The sequence below is a fragment of the Garra rufa genome, chromosome 24 (assembly GCF_049309525.1).
Source record: "Garra rufa chromosome 24, GarRuf1.0, whole genome shotgun sequence".
Taxonomy (NCBI): Eukaryota; Metazoa; Chordata; class Actinopteri; order Cypriniformes; family Cyprinidae; genus Garra; species Garra rufa.
The window spans coordinates 37,102,977-37,125,364 of NC_133384.1; the positions used below are offsets into that span (position 1 = coordinate 37,102,977).

At 29.4% G+C, this 22,388-nt stretch overlaps 1 protein-coding gene across 5 annotated transcripts in view; it reads right to left on the reverse strand.

The window, feature by feature from the left end:
• Positions 1 to 22,388, reverse strand: part of slc12a7b (solute carrier family 12 member 7b) — a 70,228-nt gene that overhangs the window by 19,055 nt on the left and 28,785 nt on the right. For all 5 annotated transcript variants that reach the window (XM_073831035.1, XM_073831032.1, XM_073831034.1 and 2 more), the window contains exons 4-16: positions 18,775 to 18,921; positions 15,259 to 15,313; positions 14,905 to 15,035; positions 13,467 to 13,708; positions 11,357 to 11,568; positions 8,401 to 8,565; positions 5,718 to 5,816; positions 5,478 to 5,535; positions 4,109 to 4,283; positions 2,635 to 2,753; positions 2,456 to 2,554; positions 708 to 827; positions 463 to 567 (exon numbers count right to left, since the gene is read on the reverse strand). In XM_073831035.1, coding sequence (XP_073687136.1) covers positions 463 to 567; positions 708 to 827; positions 2,456 to 2,554; positions 2,635 to 2,753; positions 4,109 to 4,283; positions 5,478 to 5,535; positions 5,718 to 5,816; positions 8,401 to 8,565; positions 11,357 to 11,568; positions 13,467 to 13,708; positions 14,905 to 15,035; positions 15,259 to 15,313; positions 18,775 to 18,921 — 1,727 coding nt within the window. The remainder of the gene's footprint in view (positions 1 to 462; positions 568 to 707; positions 828 to 2,455; positions 2,555 to 2,634; positions 2,754 to 4,108; positions 4,284 to 5,477; positions 5,536 to 5,717; positions 5,817 to 8,400; positions 8,566 to 11,356; positions 11,569 to 13,466; positions 13,709 to 14,904; positions 15,036 to 15,258; positions 15,314 to 18,774; positions 18,922 to 22,388) is intronic.

Genomic DNA, 22,388 nt, shown 5'->3' on the forward strand with positions numbered 1-22,388 from the left:
TTTTTTAAAGATTTTAAAGTCTCTATAAAATATTATTAGAAATTCAAAATAGCCATTTTCTATGTGAATATACTGTAAAATGTAATTTATTTCTGTGAGCAAAGCTGAATTTTCAGCATCATTACTCCAGTCTTTAGTGTCACATGATCTATCAAAAATCATTCTAATATGCTGATTTACAAACATTTGATTATCAATGTTAACAACTGTTTATATATTTGTGGAAACCGTTTTCAGGATTCTTTGATGAATAAAAAGTTAAAAAGAACAACATTTATTTAAAATTGAAAACTTTTGTAACATTATAAATGTCTTTACTGTCACTTTTGATCAATTTAATGCATCCTTGCTGAATAAAAGGCTGTTTTCTCAAACTTTTGAACATGCAGCCCAGGTGTTTATTTTAATATGTATGTATTCATTTATAAAAGCGTGCTTGTGTAATAAATTTTTAATCCTCACCTCCAATTTTTAGTATGTGGTGGCGCCTCCTCCAATCGAATGAGAGCGTAACGTGCTGCATTTAGCGACAGACCACGGATCCCATCGCCCCATTCCTTCTCCGCCCTGAATACAGACATTCAAATTGAGTTTAAACTTACAATGACAGACAATCACTCAATCAAATGAAGCCCACTTCATCTATAATCAGCTTAGGTCTGCACAGACTCACAGCGTGGGCTGTAATGCGCTTCTGCAGCTCTTACCCGCGGTACTCGATGTATTTGTAGATGCATCCAGCGATGAGCATGGCCACCAGAGCATAGTACCAAGAGGAAATGAACATCAGAGCCAGACACAAACTCATGCCCAGGAACGAAAGAGTCCTGGTGAAGGAGAACAACAGCACAACCTCAGATAAAGCAGATAAACATAAATTAAACAATATAAATCACCTAGATATCAATACGATCAAATGGAGAGCAAATTTCTGTTAAAAATATGTACTTTAACAAATAAATTAAGACTGCTGCTAGTGTTTTGATGTGGAAATACCCTTGTAATTACGAGTTTGAGAAAGATCTCAATGTCAATGTCATCTATCGTCTCATTTAGGTCTTTTTTATATCTCCTGAGGAACATCTGAGATGGTTGATACTTTAATGGCATTCACTTAGAATCAAGTTTCTTGAGGTATAATATAGCAACATCTGAGCAATGAAATGCTCCTCTGGGTAATATCATATATAATTCTTCAGTATGTGCAAAGTCAGTGTACTTTAGCTCTCCAGTTTTTGTATATAAAACACCTCCACCAAGATTAAAATGAGTTTTGATTGCATACTGATTTAGGAGACTTGACGGAATTGATTTGACTATGAAAAAACTCCAAATATTACAAATAAATAGAAAAATAAATAAATAAATAAAAGTACATGGGTCAAAGGCGTTAAGATGTCCACATCAAAAGAAATTTACAAAAGTAATTTTATGTTCATAGAAAAGCACATTAAATGTAAGTAAAGTGTTGTCAAATTAGTTTTTGGAGAATAACATGTCAAAATTTGGTTAAAATAATGTTAAATTGTCATTCAGTAATGCTATATTTATGTAAAAATTCAAACAACATGCTTATTCTGACTTGTACATATTAAAATATATAAAAGAACAAGGGAGCCTATTACATTTTATAGTATTTTAAACGAGTAAAAAATTCTAGGATAGTGGCAAACTTAAAAAAATATCTGGGGTGAAAGTAATTAGCCTTTTAATAGTTCATAAATTGATTTTTGTTGTAAATATGCCTGACAAGTGTCTTCTGTAAATTAGGAAAAAAATTATGATTAATTTTTTGCTCAGAGAAACAAAAATGCAAATTAAATTAAACAGAAAACTTTTTTATATATTATTATTTTTAGAAAAACAACAATTTAAAGCAGTATTAAGCTTATTGTTTTTATGCTTAAACCCTTTTTCGTCTTTGACCCATATTTATATGTACATACACACTACTATTTAAAAAGTTAAAGTCCGTTTTTAAATAAATATTATTCATCAAGGATGCATTCAAATAATCTGAGAGAGAATGAAAACATTTATAATATTACAAAAGATTTCTATTTAAAATAAAGGCTGTTCTTTTGAACTTTCTATTTATCTGTGAATCCTGAAAAATGAAATGTATCACAGTTTGCACAAAAATATGAAACAGCGCAACTGTTTTCAACATTGATAATAATCAGAAATGTTTCTTAGAATGATTTCTAATCAAAAAGGGTCATGTGACACTGAAGACTGGAGTAATGATGCTGGAAATTCAGCTTTGATCAAAGGAATAAATTACATTTTACAATATATTAACATAAAGAACAGTTATTTTAAATTCTAAAAATATTTCACAATTTTCTGTATTTTTGATCAAATAAATCCAGCCTCATTGAGCAGCAGAAACTTCATTCAAAAATCTAACCGACCCCAAACTAAAGCCATACAGCAGATCTGTTCTGTCTCTCACCAGTGGTAGTATTTGAATCGTGGTCTCCAGTTGGGCGTCCTCAGCAGTGTTTGTAGAGCACAGGCCAGATTCACGAATAGATAACACATGAGAAAGAACCTGAAGAGAGAAAGACAGTCAAACACACAGTTTGTCACCACACTGAAGGAGAAACAACATTAGATTGACATGAGACTCACATGGAAAGGATTGGCGCCACAGCGTCCAGAGAAGCGATGAGAATACCGCTTTCACAGATCACAGCTGTCAGAAGAAGAGCCCACGTCGGTTCTCCGTTGGCTTTTCCATGACCAAACACCTGAGAGACCATCAGATGACACAGTCAGAGCACTGTAAGGCCATATATGTGGATTATGTGAAGAATAGCACTATATGTAGAGCTGCAAAATTAAAGTTTATGTTTGCATACTGTATGTGTGTAATGTGTATATTTATTATGCATATATAAACACACACACACACACACACATATATACATGTATACATTAATATGTTTGATTTATATGTAAAATATTTATGTTTATACAATTTTACATACAAATATTTTTTACATTTAAAAAAATGTTTAAATTTTTTTTTAAATTTTTAATATTTTGAATTGATTAATCACAACTAATCGATTTGCAGCCTAAAGATATGTCAAATGATTCAAAAGATGTCTAATAAAACATATGAAATCATTGACACACAAAAATATAGTTTAAAAGTTATTGTTACCATAATAAACCATGCTAATTTGGTATTAACCAGCGCTGTTATTAACAAAAATCAAATATTCTAAAAGCTTCTTACACAGTTTGAAGGAAATAGCATTTTAATTCCCATATTACCAATCAATTTATAATTTTTGATTTATGATTTTATAATAGTTACAACATTTTTCTAATAATTTCAATAAACAATGGTATTTTGAATTTCTAAAACAATGTTTCTGATTAAAATTTTAATAGCAAAACAGTCGTTGTTACATAAAAATAAAACTATAAAAAAGATTTGATTTTAAAACAAAATAAAGCTAAAAAAATACAAATATTACATATAAAAAACATGAACTTAAATGACTGATTTCAAGTAAGTTTAAGATTAAGTACTAAAATTACTAAAACTGAAGGAAATATCCTTTTAATTTCCATATTAACAATCAATTGATAATTTTTGATTTATGATTTTTTTAAGAGTCAGAACATTTTTTTATCAATTCAATAAACAGTGGTATTTTGAATCTCTAAAATACATTTTATAAAATGCACAGGTCTCTGATAAAAAATTCTATAGAAAAAAACCAGTTATTGTTACATAAAAATAAAACTATAAAAAAAGATTAGATTTTTAAAACAAAGTAAAGCTGAAATGAAATACAAATATTACATTTAAAAATCTGATTTAAAATAAGTTCAAGTTTAAGTACTAAAATTACTAGAACTTAAAGCTTAAAAACAAAAAATGAATAAACCTGACATTATTGACACCTAAAATGTAAACAAAAATTAAATTGAAAACTGAAAATACAGAAATGAAAGCCTGAAGAGTGAATTTCCCATTAAAACAGTTTGTTTCAATGAATCAGTGAAAACAGTTTGTTTCAAATACTGATTAGGTGTAAAATCTGAATAGCTATTATTAAATCTGATGCATTCGTAGTGCGAATAATACCTCGAGGAAGGGTACGATGCCGTCCCGCGCGATGGCCTGCAGCAGGCGGGGGGCACCGGTGAGACTCTGAAGCCCCGCCCCACAGCAGGAGAAGAACGAGCCAATCACGATCACCCATGGCGAAGGCCAGGACAACGTGCCAATCACCAAATTCCCTTTCACAGAATCTCCAAACCTAATGCGCAAAATTGGGTAAAAAGAAAAATATTTATACTGTGAACGACTTTATATTGTTACCTTGCATTATTAAGTGAAATATACAAATATTTTATGATTTTTTGATTTGCCCACAGAGCTTGTTGCAATGCATTCTGGGATCTTGGACAGGATTCTGCATTAAAGTTCATCCAGAATTAGGAACTCTTAAATTTTCAATCAATAATTGTTAGAAAATGTCACAAATATGATTTTATAATAGTAACACAATTAAAGCAGAATAAGTATTTAGAATTTTTTTAAATAGATTTCATAAAATGAATCTATCTTTGATTCAAAATTTTACAGCAAAAAGTGTTAATGTTGTTTTTATATATAAATTTTATAAAATGCTTGTCTCAAAATTCAGTAGTAAAAACAGTGCTGGTATTGTATTGTTACAATAAACTGAAACTGTGTGTGAGTGTGTGTCTATATATATATATATATAACACTTTTTTTTGTCAAATAAAAATTATTTTAAAAAAACAATACAATATTTATTTGATTTGATTTTTAAATACAAATTGTGCATTTGGGTTTAAGACAAAAATCTTAAATTCGGTTTTTCTTATAAACAAACTGAGAATCATTCCTTGGCAAAATTTATATTTAAAAATAAAATAAAATAAAATAAGTATATTGTATTGTTTTTTTTAAATAATTAATATTTGAAATAAATAAATAAATAAATAAAACATTTAGTCCACACTTAACATTTCTAATTTAAACCACTTAATAATGATACCTTGCAGTATTGAAACAATTCTTACTCAGAAATTGCTAGTGCAGTAAAATTCACAAAATAATTGCAAAAAAACAGATTAAAGTAAACATAAAATTCTGAAGTACAAACACTGAAATATTTTCTTGCAAAATCACTCCAACAACCTTTCTTTCATTCCAACATTTGCTACAGTGTATCTGTGCATCTTTGGAACACCTAAATGCTGTCTAGGTAGTCAGCGCACTTGGTTTTGGAGCAGACACAAGCATTTTCCTGTGATATAATCTTGAGATATTACAGTATAAAGGGTTCATTGACTGCAGTGCAGAAGCTGCTCTCAAACAGGCTTAGCACAGAAATCAGCCGTCATTAAAGTTGATTCCTTGTATGTTTATCCAGGAAAATTAGGATATTAGGAGTGGAAAACGAGAAGCAAAAAGCGCTCACTTGTCTCGGAGCACCACACCCTCGATGCAGGCGCCGAACAACACCACGCAGGTCAGATCTGAGTTACACCGTTAAGAAAACCAGAGAAGACAAACAACATCTCTTCTTACACTCTCTGCCTCTCACAGAGATGCAATGCTAATGGGCCACTGATTTAGCTTCTGCATTTTAGATTTGATTCAATTATGATTCCAGTATATGGTTAGATGCATAATGTAGACCGGTCTAGACTAAGGATACAGATGACGGTGGTGGTTGCGATGGCGAGAATGGTACCGATGGGAATGGATCTCTGAGCGTCTCTCAGATCCCCGGATCGGTTGGATCCAGCCATGATACCTAAAAACAGGGAAAGAATTACATGTGTCTTTAAGAAGGTGAACATAAAATTCTTATCACTCATATGAGAAAAACTAGCTTAAATTCAGTTAATTGTAAACTAAAACTATCAAAATCGTTTTTTTTTTTTTATTAATATTTTTATGTGTGTGTATATATATATATATATATATATATATATATATATATATATGTGTGTGAACAAATCCCTCTGTAAAAACCTTCAGGATATAGACAGGAATAAAAATGTCAAGTTAAGTGTGTGTAAGTGCTACTGAAGTGGAGATTTATGGCTCATTGTAGGAGGAAAAAACTCATTTTGAGATAACAGCCTTTGAAAATATGCATTGTAATTGAAATCTATTGACACAAATAGATAAAGTGCTGTAAAAGAAACACTAACAGTGTCTTTTGGATGTTTTCTTTCCACTAGTCTGAATAAACACTTTATGAAAAAACAAAATGGCAAAAAGTATGTATTTATGTAAAAACAGTTGAGGTCAAAAGTTTACTTTTCAGAATCTGCAAAATTCTTTTACCAAAATAAGAGGGATCATACAAAATGCATGTTATTGTTTATTTAGCACTGACCTGAATAACCTTTCACATAAAAGATGTCTATATAGTCCACAAGAGAAAATAATAGTTGAATTTATTAAGAATTTATTATAAGTTCAAATGTTTACATTCACTTGATTCTTATGCTGCGTTCACACCGCACACTTTGTCTGCATCAGGCAACGCTCCCAACGCATCTAGTTTGACGCATGTACGTCGAAGCTTGCAACGCTTGCTTTTTGGTGCGTTCACACCGCACACGTCAGGCAACGCTCTGTCCCTCAGACTTCACTTCCCCTGAATAAACCATGGCAAACTAGTAGGGACTGGACATTTTGGAATCATCTCATGACCATGTTTCGCAAGCTAACGAAATTGGAAATAATTACGTTGAGAAAAGATTTGACTCGACATCCCGATCTCTTCAGCGATCTTCATCCAAGCAAGTTCCTTTTCATTCCTAACTTTATACAACAACGAGGACGGATCGTACAATTCTCTGTGATTGCAGACGGCTGCTATGAGCTTTTGTCTTCCATTGTTGAAAATGTTATTTTTCTGCTCCCACTTCATTCAAGATACGTGTGGTGACGTCGCTACAGTGAGACGCTCTGATTGGTTGACGCACTGCGTCAAGTGCGTCAAGTCCGTCAAAAGTTCAGCTAGCTGAACTTCTGCGTTGCTTGCGTTTACTGCGTTGACACTTGAAACACAGGTAACGCTTGAAAAGTTGACGGATCCAACGCACACAACGCACCGCAGAGCCTCTGACGGACTCAACCATAGACTTTACATGTAATCTTGCCGCAACTGACGCTGACGTTTGGGGCGGTGTGAACGCACCATTAATACTTTGTCCTGAACAGTTAAACTGCCTGCTGTTCTTCAGAAAAATCCGTCAGGTCCCACAAATTCTTTGGTTTTCCAGCATTTTTGTGTATTTGAACCCTTTCCAACAATGACTGTGTGATTTTGAGATCCATCTTTTCACACTGAGAACTGAGGGACTCATATACAACTATTACAGAAGATTCAAACGCTCACTGATGCTCCGGAAGGAAACATGCATTAAGAGCTGGGGGTGAAAACTTTTGAACAGAATGGAAATGTGTAAATTTTTCTTATTTTGCCTAAATATCATATTTTTTTCCATTTAGTACTGCCCTTAAGTGGCTACAGAAGATACTTACATGTTTCCCAGAAGACAAAATAAGTTGAATTTACCCTGATCTTCAAATTCAAAAAGTTTTCACCCCCAGGTTAATGCATGGTTTTTCCTTGTGAAGCATCAGTGAGCGTTTGAACCTTCTGTAATAGTTGCATACAAGTCCCTCAGTTGTCCTCGATGTGAGAAGGGATCTCAAAATCATACAGTCATTGTTGGAAAGGGTTCAAATACACAAAAATGCTTGAAAACCAAAGATTTGTGGGACTTGAAGGATTTTTCTAAAGAACAGCAGACAGTTTAACAGTTCAGAACAAACAAGGGACTCATGAACAACTATCACTAAACACAGCTGTGGATCATTCCAGTAACAACACCGTTTTAAGAATCAAGTGTATGTAAACTTTTGAACAGGGTCATTTTTATAAATTCTCTTGTGGACTATATGTAAACATCTTTTATGCGAAGTATCTTATTCAGGTCAGTACTAAATAAACAATAACATGCATTTTATATGATCCCTCTTATTTTGGTCAAATAATTAACATTTAACAGATTCTGCAAGGTGTGTGTAAACTTTTGACATCAACTGTATATATATTTAGATAACATCCCCCAGCTCGAATGTGTAAGCCACATATGAAGATCTCTTCCAAAAGCTCAGTCCATGTTATTACAGTAAGGTCATGTCCTGAAACACTATCACACTGTTTACAAGGAGTTCACATGCGTCCTGCAGAGCTCAATGTGAATCTGAGAGCGCTAGATAAGACAGATCTCCGCTCACACTCATGGCCAGATCAAACTAGAACGGCAAATGACAGTGAGAGCATCAGAAGAGACTAATGGATGTGATGGTACCTGTGACGGAGGGGAAGTAGATTCCCACCAGCAGCGTGAAGAAGGCAGTGATGTCATTGACCACATACGGCATGTATTTGTCCTGGGACGAGTCGCTCGTCGGCACAGACGGTATGTCTTTCTCCACCAGCATGCCAGCGGGGCCGTAACTTCCCCACATGTTTTCTGTGCAAATAAAAGAAATGGTTAAGATGTTGACAGAATCAATCATTTCAATGAGACACACTTTAATTTATAGCTATTTGGTTCAATAATATGTGCATTTGAGAAATCGCTATGTGCAAATTGATAAATTAAATCAAATTCAAATCAGTCTGAAAACACATGACATTGATGGAAATGTATTAGATTTACTCTAATACAAATGACACTTAAGTATATGTGACCCTGGACCACAAAACCAGTCTTAAGTCGCTGGGGTATATTTGTAGCAATAGCCAAAAATACAAAGTGTGGGTCGAAATTATCGATTTTTCTTTTATGGCAAAAATCATTAGGATTAAGTAAAGTATATTCAGTATAAGTATATTCAAAATTAAACTCATAAAAAAGGTGTTTAATGAAATTAATTAATACAACTTTAACAATAAAACATGGATAAAAATATCTTAGTTGTATGATATTACTTGGTTATTAGTATTATTTTTTTATTATTATTATTATTACTTTGATAAGAGCATTTTACACTTTATTAAAATAAAAATCCACTTACGTAAACATAAGAACTTTTGTTCTTAAAGTTTTCAGGTGTAATATAATTAAATAAAACAAATTTACAAAAGTACAACCCAAGTTTTTATGTTGAAGTAGGTTGAATATTTCAATTAATTTTATTTTATAGTCAAACTGCCTAAACAAGTCATTTGAACTTAAATTACATTAAAGTGACTTCCACTGAAAGTGACTTAAATTATACAATATTCAATAAAGTTAAATATTGTATAATTTAAAAAATTAAGTAGAAATAATTAAATTAATTGAGTTCAACTAATAGAAAAAAAACAGGTGTTGACTTATTAATATTTACAGAGCAGTACATAATATATTTTTCTGTCATTTTTTATTGTTACTTTTTTAGTTACGTGAAATAAGTGCTTAAAATAAAATAAAATTAATTAAATAATATAAAATATTAAAATAAAAAAATCATAAAAATTCAGTTTATTATAATCAGTAAGTGAAATAAAAGAGCTAATAAACAATTCACAGTGTATTTAATTTTTATATCAGCAGCAAGTGAAATAAAGTGCTTATAAAAAATACAAAAATTTGGGTAGGTGCTTGCAAACAATAAAATCCTTAATATGTGACTTTTAATAGGATATTTGAAGAGTACAATGACAGTTTTTTTTTCTTACTGATGAATCTCGCACAATAAGATCAGGAACACGTATATATAATATTCCATTAAGTGACCTTTTTCTTTGCCTGCTCCATTAGAATCATCATTAAGTGCGTAAAACACGAGAACTGTGGTAGTTTGATCAAATTATGAGGACAAATTGACTCAGAACAAGCCGTGAAAAATCACTTAAATGCTCTGTACTGACCTACTTAGACAAAACTCCAGACCTGACGCAGTAATGCTGCGTGAAAACAATTATTTCTGCTCACTTTGACATCAGTGAGGAGGAGATATTAATGTCAGACCTGGCCTGTTAAATCCAGCAGGATCCAGTCTGGAGCAGGAGAAATTATCAGTGACATTCAGAGCCATAGCAGCTTTATGATCAATAACTAAATATTGATATGGCATAGGACAAATACACACTGATGACCTACACCTGAACTCTTAGCATCTACTGTGGGGTCAAGGGTCACTTTAATGCTCAGCGCAGGAGTTTTCAGTCTGAGTTGCATGAAAAAAAATGTAGATTTTTTTATGCAAAATATGTTTTTAAATTAATCTAGTAAAAAGTGGACATGTAAGATATTAATGGAATACATCTGTCACGTAGCAGTGACAATTAAAAATAATAAATTAAATAAATTAAATTTAATATGAAAAATTGGAGAGTTTTAAGATATTAATGAAATATGTTTAAATATAATTGTTCATCTTTTTTATATAGAAATCATGGCATTAATTTATTTTATTTTACTCATTTTTTTAGAAGTTCAATCTAGGTCAATGTGTAGACGTAATATATTAATGAAACACGTTTATGTCATTTTATTTGTTTCACATTGACTAAATTTAATAACATTTCAGTCCACTTTCTAAAGGCTTGTCAGAAATCAAGGCATTAATTGCAGTATTATTTTAATTAATTTAAATTTAAACATGAAAAATTGGAGAGATTTTTTTTTACTAAATACAGTTTATAAAATGTATGCATTTTAATGAAATATGTTTAAATATAATTGTTAATCTTTTTTTTTCAGAAATCAAGGCATAAATTAATTGTATTTTATATTTACCATAATAATAATAATAATAATAATAATAATAATAATAATAAATGTCTTGGATATGCTGTAGACCTTTTGAACATTTGTTTTAGTATAAATGACAACCTAAAAATAAAATAAAATGAAATAAAAAAAAACGTTTATTTTTTTACTTACTTATTTAGGTAAGTGGTTGCATAATTTAATTTTAGAAACAATTTTTTTCTTTTTTTTTTTTGCTTTATATAATATTTAATATTTTTCTTGGCCAGTAAAATATGTTTATATATATAAAATCTGCCTATACATTTATTGACATGGATTATTACATCATTAAAAAAAATCATCATACAGGCCTATATACACGTCCAAATATGTTTTAACTTTTCTCAAAGTGACCAACAGTATAAGCAAGATGAGATTAACATGAACACAAAATGACACGTGCAACCCATTTTACTTCCACAATGTGACTGGTTTCACAGTGAAACCTTGAAGATATTCAAGATTACATATATATAATGAAGTATAGAGGGTAAATGTTGCCTTTAGTTACTTCTCTCACCTGAAATGACTCCGCTGGTGAGGCCGGGAATGCCCTGGATCTCTGTGACGTTATTGAGGGTGAAGTATTCATTGCAGCTGGCGTTGAGCTCCGGCCCTTTACAGAACAGAGACCAAAGCTTTGTGGTCACAGTCACGTTGTCTATTATTTCTGTCTTCAAGCACTTGTCAAAGTCGTGGTTCTGCAGGGTGCGGTTGCCCAACAAACAGACCCTGGAGAGAACAAAAGAGCCTTTACAATGAATTCAGAGCACGAGCTGCAAATTTAAATCAGAGTTTATTGTCAGGAGGCTTGTGGTCATTGAGAAAGGCTGTCTTCATCTGTGAAGCAAACACTGCCGCGGATGTTTGTGGTTCTACAAAACACACAGAGAGCTGCCCGACGCTGCTAAATTCTATAATGAGGCTTTGTTTAGTTTAAACAGGCGATGCTGTTAAACATACAATACAAAATCAAACATACAAAAGGTCCAACAATTTGGAATAATAGAGTGCAATAGTTTAAATGAGCTTAAATTATTAAATAAATAAATAAATAAAATAAGTTAAGTTAAAATAAGTGCATAAAATAAAATAAAATAAAATAAAAACTTGGCTTAAATAATTAAATTCATTTATTAAATTAAACTAAAAAAAAAATACAAAATTAAATAAGTGAAAGTAAGTAAAATAAAAGTGCTTAAAATAAAATGACGTTATTTTAAGATGACGTGATGAAAATTAAAAAGATTAAAATAAAACAAAACAAAATGTAGTTATTTTTTAGATAAGCAAAATAAAACTGATTTAAAAAATAAATAAAATAAAATTGAGTAGGTGTTTAAGAAAAAACAGGAGGTTCAAAGATGGTTTTGGCGATCCAATTTTTATTATTTAATTAACTATTTACTTCATTAAAAAATATTTAAGAATTATTTAATTTAAGTATTATTATATTTATAATTTAATAATTATTTTAAATTAATTACTTTAATCATTTAATCTAGCCTTATTTTTTATTGTTTTTAGGTAAGTGAAATAAACATGCTTAAATAAAATGTCATTATTTTAAGGTAAGCAAAATAAAAAGGATTAAAAAATAAATAAATAAATAAAATAAGTTAAGGTAAAATAAGTGCATAAAATAAAATAAAATAAAATAAAAAACTTGGCTTAAATAAATTAAATTCATTTATTAAATTAAACAAAAAAAAATACAAAATTAAATAAGTGAAAGTAAGTAAAATAAAAGTGCTTAAAATAAAAGTGCTTAAAATAAAATGACGTTATTTTAAGATGACGTGATGAAAATTAAAAAGATTAAAATAAAACAAAACAAAATGCAGTTATTTTTTAGATAAGCAAAATAAAACTGATTTAAAAAATAAATAAAATAAAATTGAGTAGGTGTTTAAGAAAAAACAGGAGGTTCAACGATGGTTTTGGCGATCCAATTTTTATTATTTAAGTAACTATTTACTTAAATAAAAAAATATTTAAGAATGATTTAATTTAAGTATTATTATATTTATAATTTAATAATTATTTTAAATTAATTACTTTAATCATTTAATCTAGCCTTATTTTTTATTGTTTTTAGGTAAGTGAAATAAACATGCTTAAATAAAATGTCATTATTTTAAGGTAAGCAAAATAAAAAGGATTAAAATAAAATAAAATAAAATAAAACAAAAACAAAATAAAATAAAATAAAATGTAGTTATTTATAGATAAGCAAAATAAAAATTATATAAAAAATAATAATAATAATACGGTAACACTTTACAATAAGGTTCATTAGTTAAACATTAGTTAATGTACTAACTAACATGAACTAACCATGAGCAATACATTTGTTACTGTATTTACTAATCTTTATTAACATTAGTTAACGGAAATACAGTTGTTCATTGTTCATGTTAGTCCACACTGCATTAACTAATGTTAACAAAATTTTAATAATGTATTAGTAAATGTTGAAATTTACATTAACAAAGATTAATAAATGCTGTATAAGTGCAGTTCATTATTAGTTCATGGTAACTAATGTGGTTAACTAATGTTAACTAATGAACCTTATTGTAAAGTGTTACCAATAATACAAATAATAAAATATTTATTATGTGACTTACGGAAAAACAGGAGGTTCAAAGATGGTTTTGATGACTCCGGCGTAGATGGCCAGGATAGACAGCACCACACAGGCCAGGAAGACCAGTGCGAGCTTATTAACGTACTTCACACCCACGAACACCACGAGAGCCATGAGCGTCAGACAGCACGTCCCGTACACTCGCATGTTATTCAGCAGAGCGTCTGCCTCGCCCGCTTTCTCCTCCGCTTTAAAGATGGCTGCGCTGGGCACTATGTATGTCTGGAAAACGACATAGAAAGAAGAGATACATAAGGGGTTTTCAATCTTTTAGATGCCACAGACACCAAAATGTGTCTTTTAAAAACAGCTAGTTATATATATATACACACTATAATATAATATAATATAATATAATATATACTGTACTTTTTAAACTTGTTATTCACGAAAGAATCCTGAAAAAAAAAAATGTTTCTAACATTGATAATTCAAATAATAAATCAGCATATTAGAATGATTAGAAGGATCATGTGACACTTAAGACTGCTGAAAAAAATTCAGCTTTTCATCACAGGAATAAATTCTATTTTAAAGTATGTTAAAATAAAAAACATTATTTTATATTGTAAAAACATTTTGCAATATTACTGTTTTTTTCTGTATTTTTAATCAAATAAATGCAGCCTTGATGAGCAAAAGAGACTTCTTTAAACACTATTACAAGTCTTTCTGACCCCAAACTTTTAAACGGTAATGTATATTTTATAAATATGTATGTTTAAATTTTGTTTCTTATTTTTATATCAACTGCTATGGAAATAAAAACGCTTATAATAAAATAAAATACAAATATTCACAATGCTGCCTTGTTTTAATTTTAAACAGGGTTAATTCAAATACTCTAAAAAGAAATTCCAAGACTTTCAAGGACTTTTCAAGCACTACTTTTCTGATTTTCAGGGACTTCAATGATTCAATTAATTTGGTTCAAATGTTCCTCTTTTTGCATCTTCAGCCATGTTTACACGCCACTTTCACTACTACTTGCTTGTTGCTAGCTCGATTGTTTCTGACATTAACTGAAATAAGCAAAAAAGGTATTATGTTTTTTTTATTGCGTGAAAAGATATGTGCTTATTAACAATAATAAACACTTATTTTATAAATACATTGTCTTTCAATAAATCAAACACTTTTCAAGCACCTCTTCAGGAATAATGCTATTTTCAAGGGTTTTCCAGGCCTTAAATTTCAAAAAGTCAACTTCAAGTACTTCAACCACTTTAAGCATTTTGTACGAACCCTATTTGTTTCACTTTGACAGCCAACAAGTGAAATAAAAGTGCTTAAATTAAATTGTGAATAAAATATTCACAATGTTTCTTCATTTTTTATTTCCAACAAAATTATGTCATTCTTAGGTGATCTTTATGTCCTAATAGCTAATTATCAGTTTCTAAAATCTCTGCTCTTACCAAGAGGATCTCGATAGTCCCGAGAATATACATGGCGCCGGCGAACGTGGTGCCCAGATAGAAACACAAACCCACAGCGCCTCCGAACTCAGGGCCCAGCGAGCGAGAGATCATGTAGTATGAGCCTCCAGCTGAAAAAAAAAATCAACAAAGCGTAAATGTGACACAGGACGACAAGAACTCGAGGGTAAAACAGAAAACATGATGCAAAACAACCTCATGCAATGACAGCACTTTTCTACTGAAAGTATCGGAATGGTTACAATAAACACCATAATCGCTTATGATGGACTTGGTATCATGATGTCAAATAATAAATATGAGTGCAATAAATTCAATATGAAAATGTAGTACCTGGAACAACACCGTTTGTAGCAATGGCACTCATTGATATGGCTGTTAACATTGTCTGAAAAAAAAAAAATGTCCACAGTTTATTATTAATACATAATTTTTTTTTAAAAGAACATTTGAATAAAAAATAGATATTTTAAATTAATTACTATACTTTTTAAATATATATTTTTTATTATATTAAAAAATAAAAGCCAAATTACTATAATGATAAATTATATAAATTGTAATGTGTAATATCATAGAAACTAATGTAATACTATACTAAAATGTTAAAAAATAATAAGAAGAAGAAAATTTACTGTCAATTCTATTTGACATTTCAATTCTAAATACTTATATTGGCTAAAATAATAGAAGCATTTATTATAATGTTGATTTAATTTAAAAAGTTTTCATTATTTAATAACAATAATAAGAAATAATTTTATAATTTTTTAAAGATTATTTTTTCTAAAATAAAAAATAAATCTTTTTTATATTTTTATAATTTTTAAAAATAATAATTTTTTACTAAATATTACAGTATGTAATGTAATATTACCCATTACAATTGAAATAATATTGTTATTAATATTGCAAAGTTATTTTGAATTATAATTATTATGTTTAGAATAACATGCACTGACAGACCAGGAACAGGTGTTAAGAAAAGAATAGACATTTTAAATCAATTACTTACTATTAATACTTTTTAAATAAATATTTTATTTATTATATAAAAATTAAAGAAAAATCTAATGTGTAATATTATAGAAAATAATGTAATATTTTATTTAAAAAAATAAGAAAATTGTCATTTCAATTCTAAATACTAATATTAGCTAAAATAACAGTAGCATTTATTATAATATTTAAAAAATTTGCTCATTATTTAATAAAAATGAGACAAATATATAATTTTTTTAAATACTGTATAACTGAAAAAATAATTAATATTATATTAAATTAATTACTTACTATTTATTCATTCAGATGAGATATATACTTTTTAAATAAATAAATAATGTATAACTTACATCAATTAAATAATAATATTAGCTAAAGTAATATTAGCATTTATTATAATGTTGATTTAATATTTTTAATTCTCATTATTTAATAAAAATAATTTTAAAAAAATTCTGAAATAACAGAATTATTTTTTCTTCTTTTTTTAATATTGCATCATTAAAAAATATCTATTTTTATATTAAATATTAAAGTATCAGATATAATATTATCCTTTACAACTGAATTAACATTGTAAATAATATTGCAAAGGGAGCTAATGTATTTTGATATTACAAACAGTATGATTAGAATAACATGCACTGATGAATTATTCACATTCAGACCATGAACAGGTATTAAGGAAGTAAACAGGTTAATGAAACTCAATCAACATCATATAAAGACAATAATGTACAGTACAGTACAGTAATGCAGTTCTCCTTTTCTTCTTCCAGGAATGTTTAGTTAAAGGTCATCTGCATCTGGCAGTTATGCAATCCACCGTTGTGTCTAAGTGTCCTTGAGCCGAGCGTCCACTCTAAATCCCTGCGTCTCTCGTTCTGTACTCTGAAAAGCTACTGGACTAAAGCCAATTAACGGCCACAAACCTTCAACAGGCTTAACGCTTGAAATAAAGCTGTTTGAATGAAGGAGACTGATCTTTACCGGCCAAATACAGATACAAAGAGCTTTCACTGTTTCTGATTATAACCACATTAAATGTACATATATATATTCAGTAGGCCCATTTTATATTCTGATCATGTAACATTATGCGAGAATGTTTTAGAATTAAACAGTAGCATATAAGTCTGTCCTCCTCCTTAATTTAAACTTTACATTTCATATTTACTAATTATATAACATTTATAACACTAAAATGGAAGAGAGATGCTAAAAATGGTCATTATTTATATTATTACAAAAGTGTAAAAAAAAAAATGGGTCAAAGATGTTAAGATGTCCACGGCAAAAGAAATTTACAAAAGTGATTTTATGTCAATAGAGAGCACATTAAATGTAAACAAAGTGTCTACTTGTAAGGTTTCACATAAGTTTTTGGAGAATAAAATGTCAAAATTTGGTTGAAATAATGTTACATTGTCTTTCATACAATATTTATGTAAAAATTCAAACAACATGCTTATTCTGACTTGTACATATTAAAATATATAAAAGAATAAGGGATTATATTACATTTAATTGCGTTTTAAATGAGTAAAAGGATAGAGGCAAATTGTAAAAAATGCATAAACTAATTAGTATTTGGGGTGAAAGTAATTCATCTTTTAATATATCATGAATAATTAGTAACACTGAATGACATTTTAGTGGGTATCTTCTGTTAATTAAGAGAAAATGTATGATATTTATTTTTTTCTCAGAAAAACAAAAACAAAAATGCAATTAAATTAAACGGAAAACTTTTTAATATTTTGTAGTAAAACAACAACAACCATTTTTTATTGTTTTTATGCTTAAACCCTTTTTTGTCTTTGACTCAAATAAAATATACAAATAAATCTATATTATTTAGCTGTCTGTTAAAAAATAATATTAATAAAAAAAATGTATTTCCTTTTTTTTAAACATGCAAAAAAATTGACATTTTTCATGCCTGTCTGTAAAACTAAATTATTTTATTTTATTCTATTCCATTTTATTCTATTTCTTTTAATTTCATTTCTTTTCATTTTATTTTGTTATATTCCATTCCATTTCATTTCTTTTTATTTAATTTAATTTTTTAATTAAATTAAATTTTTTTATTTAATTTAATTTTTTTATTTTATTTCATTTCATTTTTTTATTTAATTTCATTTTAATTTTTTTTATTTCATTTAATTTCATTTTATTTTTTCATTTCATTTTATTTTATTTCATTTCATGTTATATTATGTATACTAAAAAAATAGCAGTTGGCACGATTTTAGTCTTTTCAGCATGCTCTGCTTCCAAAATAACTTTCTTTGCTTACGTTTTAACATTTGTCATAAAGAAAAATTTCCTCATTCAGTCAATTTCTAATTGACACCATTAAGTCTAGCACTCCTGCATTATTCGTTCTTGTTGAACATCCTGTTCCCCTCAATAATTGTCGCATTAAGAAAGAAAAACAGGCTGTAAACATTGTTCTGATATTGATTTACCTTCCTAAATGAGGAAGTACGTCTCCTCAATGTGAGGTTTAACCACATTTAGAAACGCCTCTCTATCTGTCATTGATATCTAATAGACGTTGCATAAAGTGGCAGCAGAGATGTTGATGTTTCCTGTAAGAGTGAAACTTTTCAATCTCGACTGAGACACAATCGCCGGAAAAGTATAATGACCATAGTAAGTGAAGGTTGAGGTGAATTAGACGCTTGATCCCATTGTCTGATGTGGTTTATAAATAAGCAGCGGTGTTGGAGACTTCTGAGCGCAGGAGATTACACACGTGCGAGTTCAGAGCAAAGAGGACAAAGGCTAAACTTAACCTGCAGGAACAGCGACCCAAACAGTCGTGCGGTTTGGACTTACACACGAGCAGCACATGGACACGATGATAAAGGACTCCAGGATTCCCGCCGTTCCCACAATCCATGTCATTCGCAGGAAGAGAATCACTCCCAGGATGTTCTGCAGGCAGGGCAGGTAGACCCCGATAAACGTCCCCATTTGTGGACTCTGGACAGAAACACATCACACAAGAGACAGCATAAGAAATGCATGCTTAAAATAAACGTAGATGCATGCTATAATTAGGCAGAAAATATTGCAACAACATATTTTAAAAATAAAAATCCTGAAAGATATTTATACTCTAATGCCACTAAAAAGTTTTATTCTTAATGTAAGACACTGCAGGTGAATAGGGTAAAAAAAATTAACTAATAGTTATCACTTCACTTACCCAGTTGATTGATCACTTTGATAATTGCAAACATTTTTTGAATTACATGTTTTCTAAAATGTTAGGTTTGAATATGCAAATGAGACATTATTTAATGAAATATGCACTAATTTGCATACATTTCTAGTACAAAAATCTAAACACTGGATGAAGTCAGTTTCAAAATACTTCTTTTTAAATTTTTTGACATATTAGAGTCAAAAGGTTTTTACAGAAGGATCTCATTTTTCACTCCATAATTCAGAAAAAAACTTAGAACAGATATGAAAACAATGTATTTTTTACCATTTTGGGGGGAATAAAATGTTGTGTAAAATAAAGCAAATTATATATGAACAAATCCCTCTGAAACAACCTTCAGGATATAGACAGGAATAAAAATGTAAAGTTTGGTGTGTGTAAGTGCTACTGAAGTGGAGATTTATGTCTCAGTGTAGGAGAAAAAAAAACATGCATTGTAATTGAAATCTATTGACACAAATAGATAAAGTGCTTTAAAAGGAACACTTAAAAGTGTCTTTTGGGTGTTTTCTTTCCACTAGTCTGAAAAAACACCAAAACACCAAACACCAAAAGCCCAAAATCTCAAACTTGACAGGTGCATGAAAACATTTTGTATTTGTTTTTATTTTTAAATGTTGTTTTCATTTTAATTTCAGTATTTTTTTGGCATTTTTTGTTGTATTTTTGTAAAAAACACAAGTTAGTTATAAGTCACAAGTTCGGTTCAAAATTTTATGTTTCATGTTCATTCATGTTATGTGCAATTTCTTTGTAAAATTTACTAGCAATTTCTGAGAAAATTAGTTTCGAAAATGTTTTTTTTAAATATTTTTTATTTTTGTTAATGTTTATTTTATTTCAAGTAGTGCAACAATTAATCTTGATTAATCACATCCAAAATAAAAGTTTTTGTGTACATAATATGAAAATGTGTGTGTACTGTGTATATTTATTAATATACAATACACACACACACACACACACACACACACACACACACACACACACACACACACACATACATATATATAAATACACACATACACACGCATGCATATATTTAAGAAATTACGTTTTTATGTTTTAATTACATTTTTATATAATTAAATTAATATAATTGATTTTGACATACACACACACACACACACACACACACACACACACATACATATATACATATATTTAATTATTTATAAAAAGAAAATTAAAAATATATACCAAATGGGTGTCTTTATATATGAATGATAAATATACACAATACACATATATTATATGTGACCCTGGAGCACAAAACCAGTCTTAAGTCGCTGGGGTATATTTGTAGCAATAGCCAAAAATAAATTGTATGGGTCAAAATTATTGATTTTTCTTTTATGCCAAAAATTATTAGGAAATTAAGTAAAGATCATGTTCTATGAGGATTTTTTGTAAAATTCCTACTATAAATATATCAAAATGTAATTTTTGAATAGTAATATGCATTGGTAAGAACTAAATTTGGACAACTTTAAAGGTGATTTTCTCAGTATTTTGATTTTTTTGCATCCTCAGATTCCAATTTTCCAAATAGTTGTATCTCGGCCAAATATTGTCCTATCCTAACAAACCATACATCAATAGAAAGCTTATTTATTGAGCTGGTGTATACATCTCAGTTTTGTAAAATTTAACTTTATGACTGGTTTTGTGGTCCAGGGTCACATATAAAAAAAAAATGATTTAGGATGCGATTAATTTATGATTTATAGTTGCCCAGCACTAATTTCAAGCAATGAAAATATTTGTTATGGTTTAAGCTTTACACTTAATTTTTTTTTTTTTTTTTTTTTTTTAGAAATTGCTAGTAAAATGTGCAATTAACTACAAAGAAACAGCCAGCAACACATTACATAAAATTAAAAATTGATATAGAAAAACTAAAACAGTCCTGTCTTGTAAAATGTACTCTAATAATCTTCGAAAATCTTTTTTTTCCATGCAATTAGAACCAGAAATTAAAATACTGTTCTGAAGAATCTGCGATGAAGCTTAAAAAGCTATATTTTTAATCTCCAAAGAACTATATAACTAAATCAGGAACCCTAAACAGCTAAAATGGTTCTTGATAAGAAGAAAAAAAAATTCAAGAGCCAGTTTTGATAAAAAACTGTACTGAATTTGCAATGTTAAAATTTTGAACACATTAAATTCTCTGACAAACTAAAACAAGAAAAACATCAACCGCCATCTATGAAAACCAAACCAGATTTCGATCTCAGTGGTAAGTGCTGTCGCACCTAAATGGATATTTAATGCTTCAATGGAAGCTTTTAGCCTTACAAGAGACGTAATCCTTGTCATCCATCCAAATCATAAACGATCCATCACTGAGATTCACACTCCAGTCATGAGTTCTTGATTAACTGCTTGCTTCAATCATCATACAACAAATCACATCATAACCAACAAAAAACATTCATGCATATATTTATAAAAGCATACCACGATGAGATGAGCGACTTTCGAATGTTCCTCGGCTTTGTCAAATACACTATATAAATGAACTTGCAAACTCTTAACACAAGTAAAAACCCAACAGCTTCCTAGATCTTTCTTGATGCAGTGAGCAATATTTGGATGAACTGTGCGATTTCACGCAGTTGCAGCATTTGAATCCAGTCGTCTCAGGACTAATGAGAGCACGCTTGTCCAATCACAGATAGATGTCCAGTGATGGGGAGACTGGCTGGGGACTGTGGTTTGTGGGTATCGTCTAGCCATTGCTTTAACATTTTTACTGACTGTCAGCAATAACCACCAGAACTCATGGAAGTTGATGCCCACTGGGTTTGAAATGGAAATCATAGAAAAATAGTTGCATTTGTGCATGTGTTAATACATCTTTGCATAAGCATCTGCAATAGACGGACCGTAGACGTCATATTTAATTTAATGTGAATAAAACAAAGCTGAGAGAGATATACTGTGTTATGGTTATAGTTGTTAGTTATTTAGTTGTTTAATTGTAGTTTACTTTAATCATTTTTATATTTACACTGCCCTCAAACAGTTTTGAAATGCCCTACAAAAATAGATTTTTGGACAATATTGGCATGAATCCTTTTTAATTTGTGATAATTTTGCAATTTATAAATAAATAAATAAATAAATATATATATATATATATATATATATATATATATATATATATATATATATATATATATATATATATATATATATATATATATATATATAT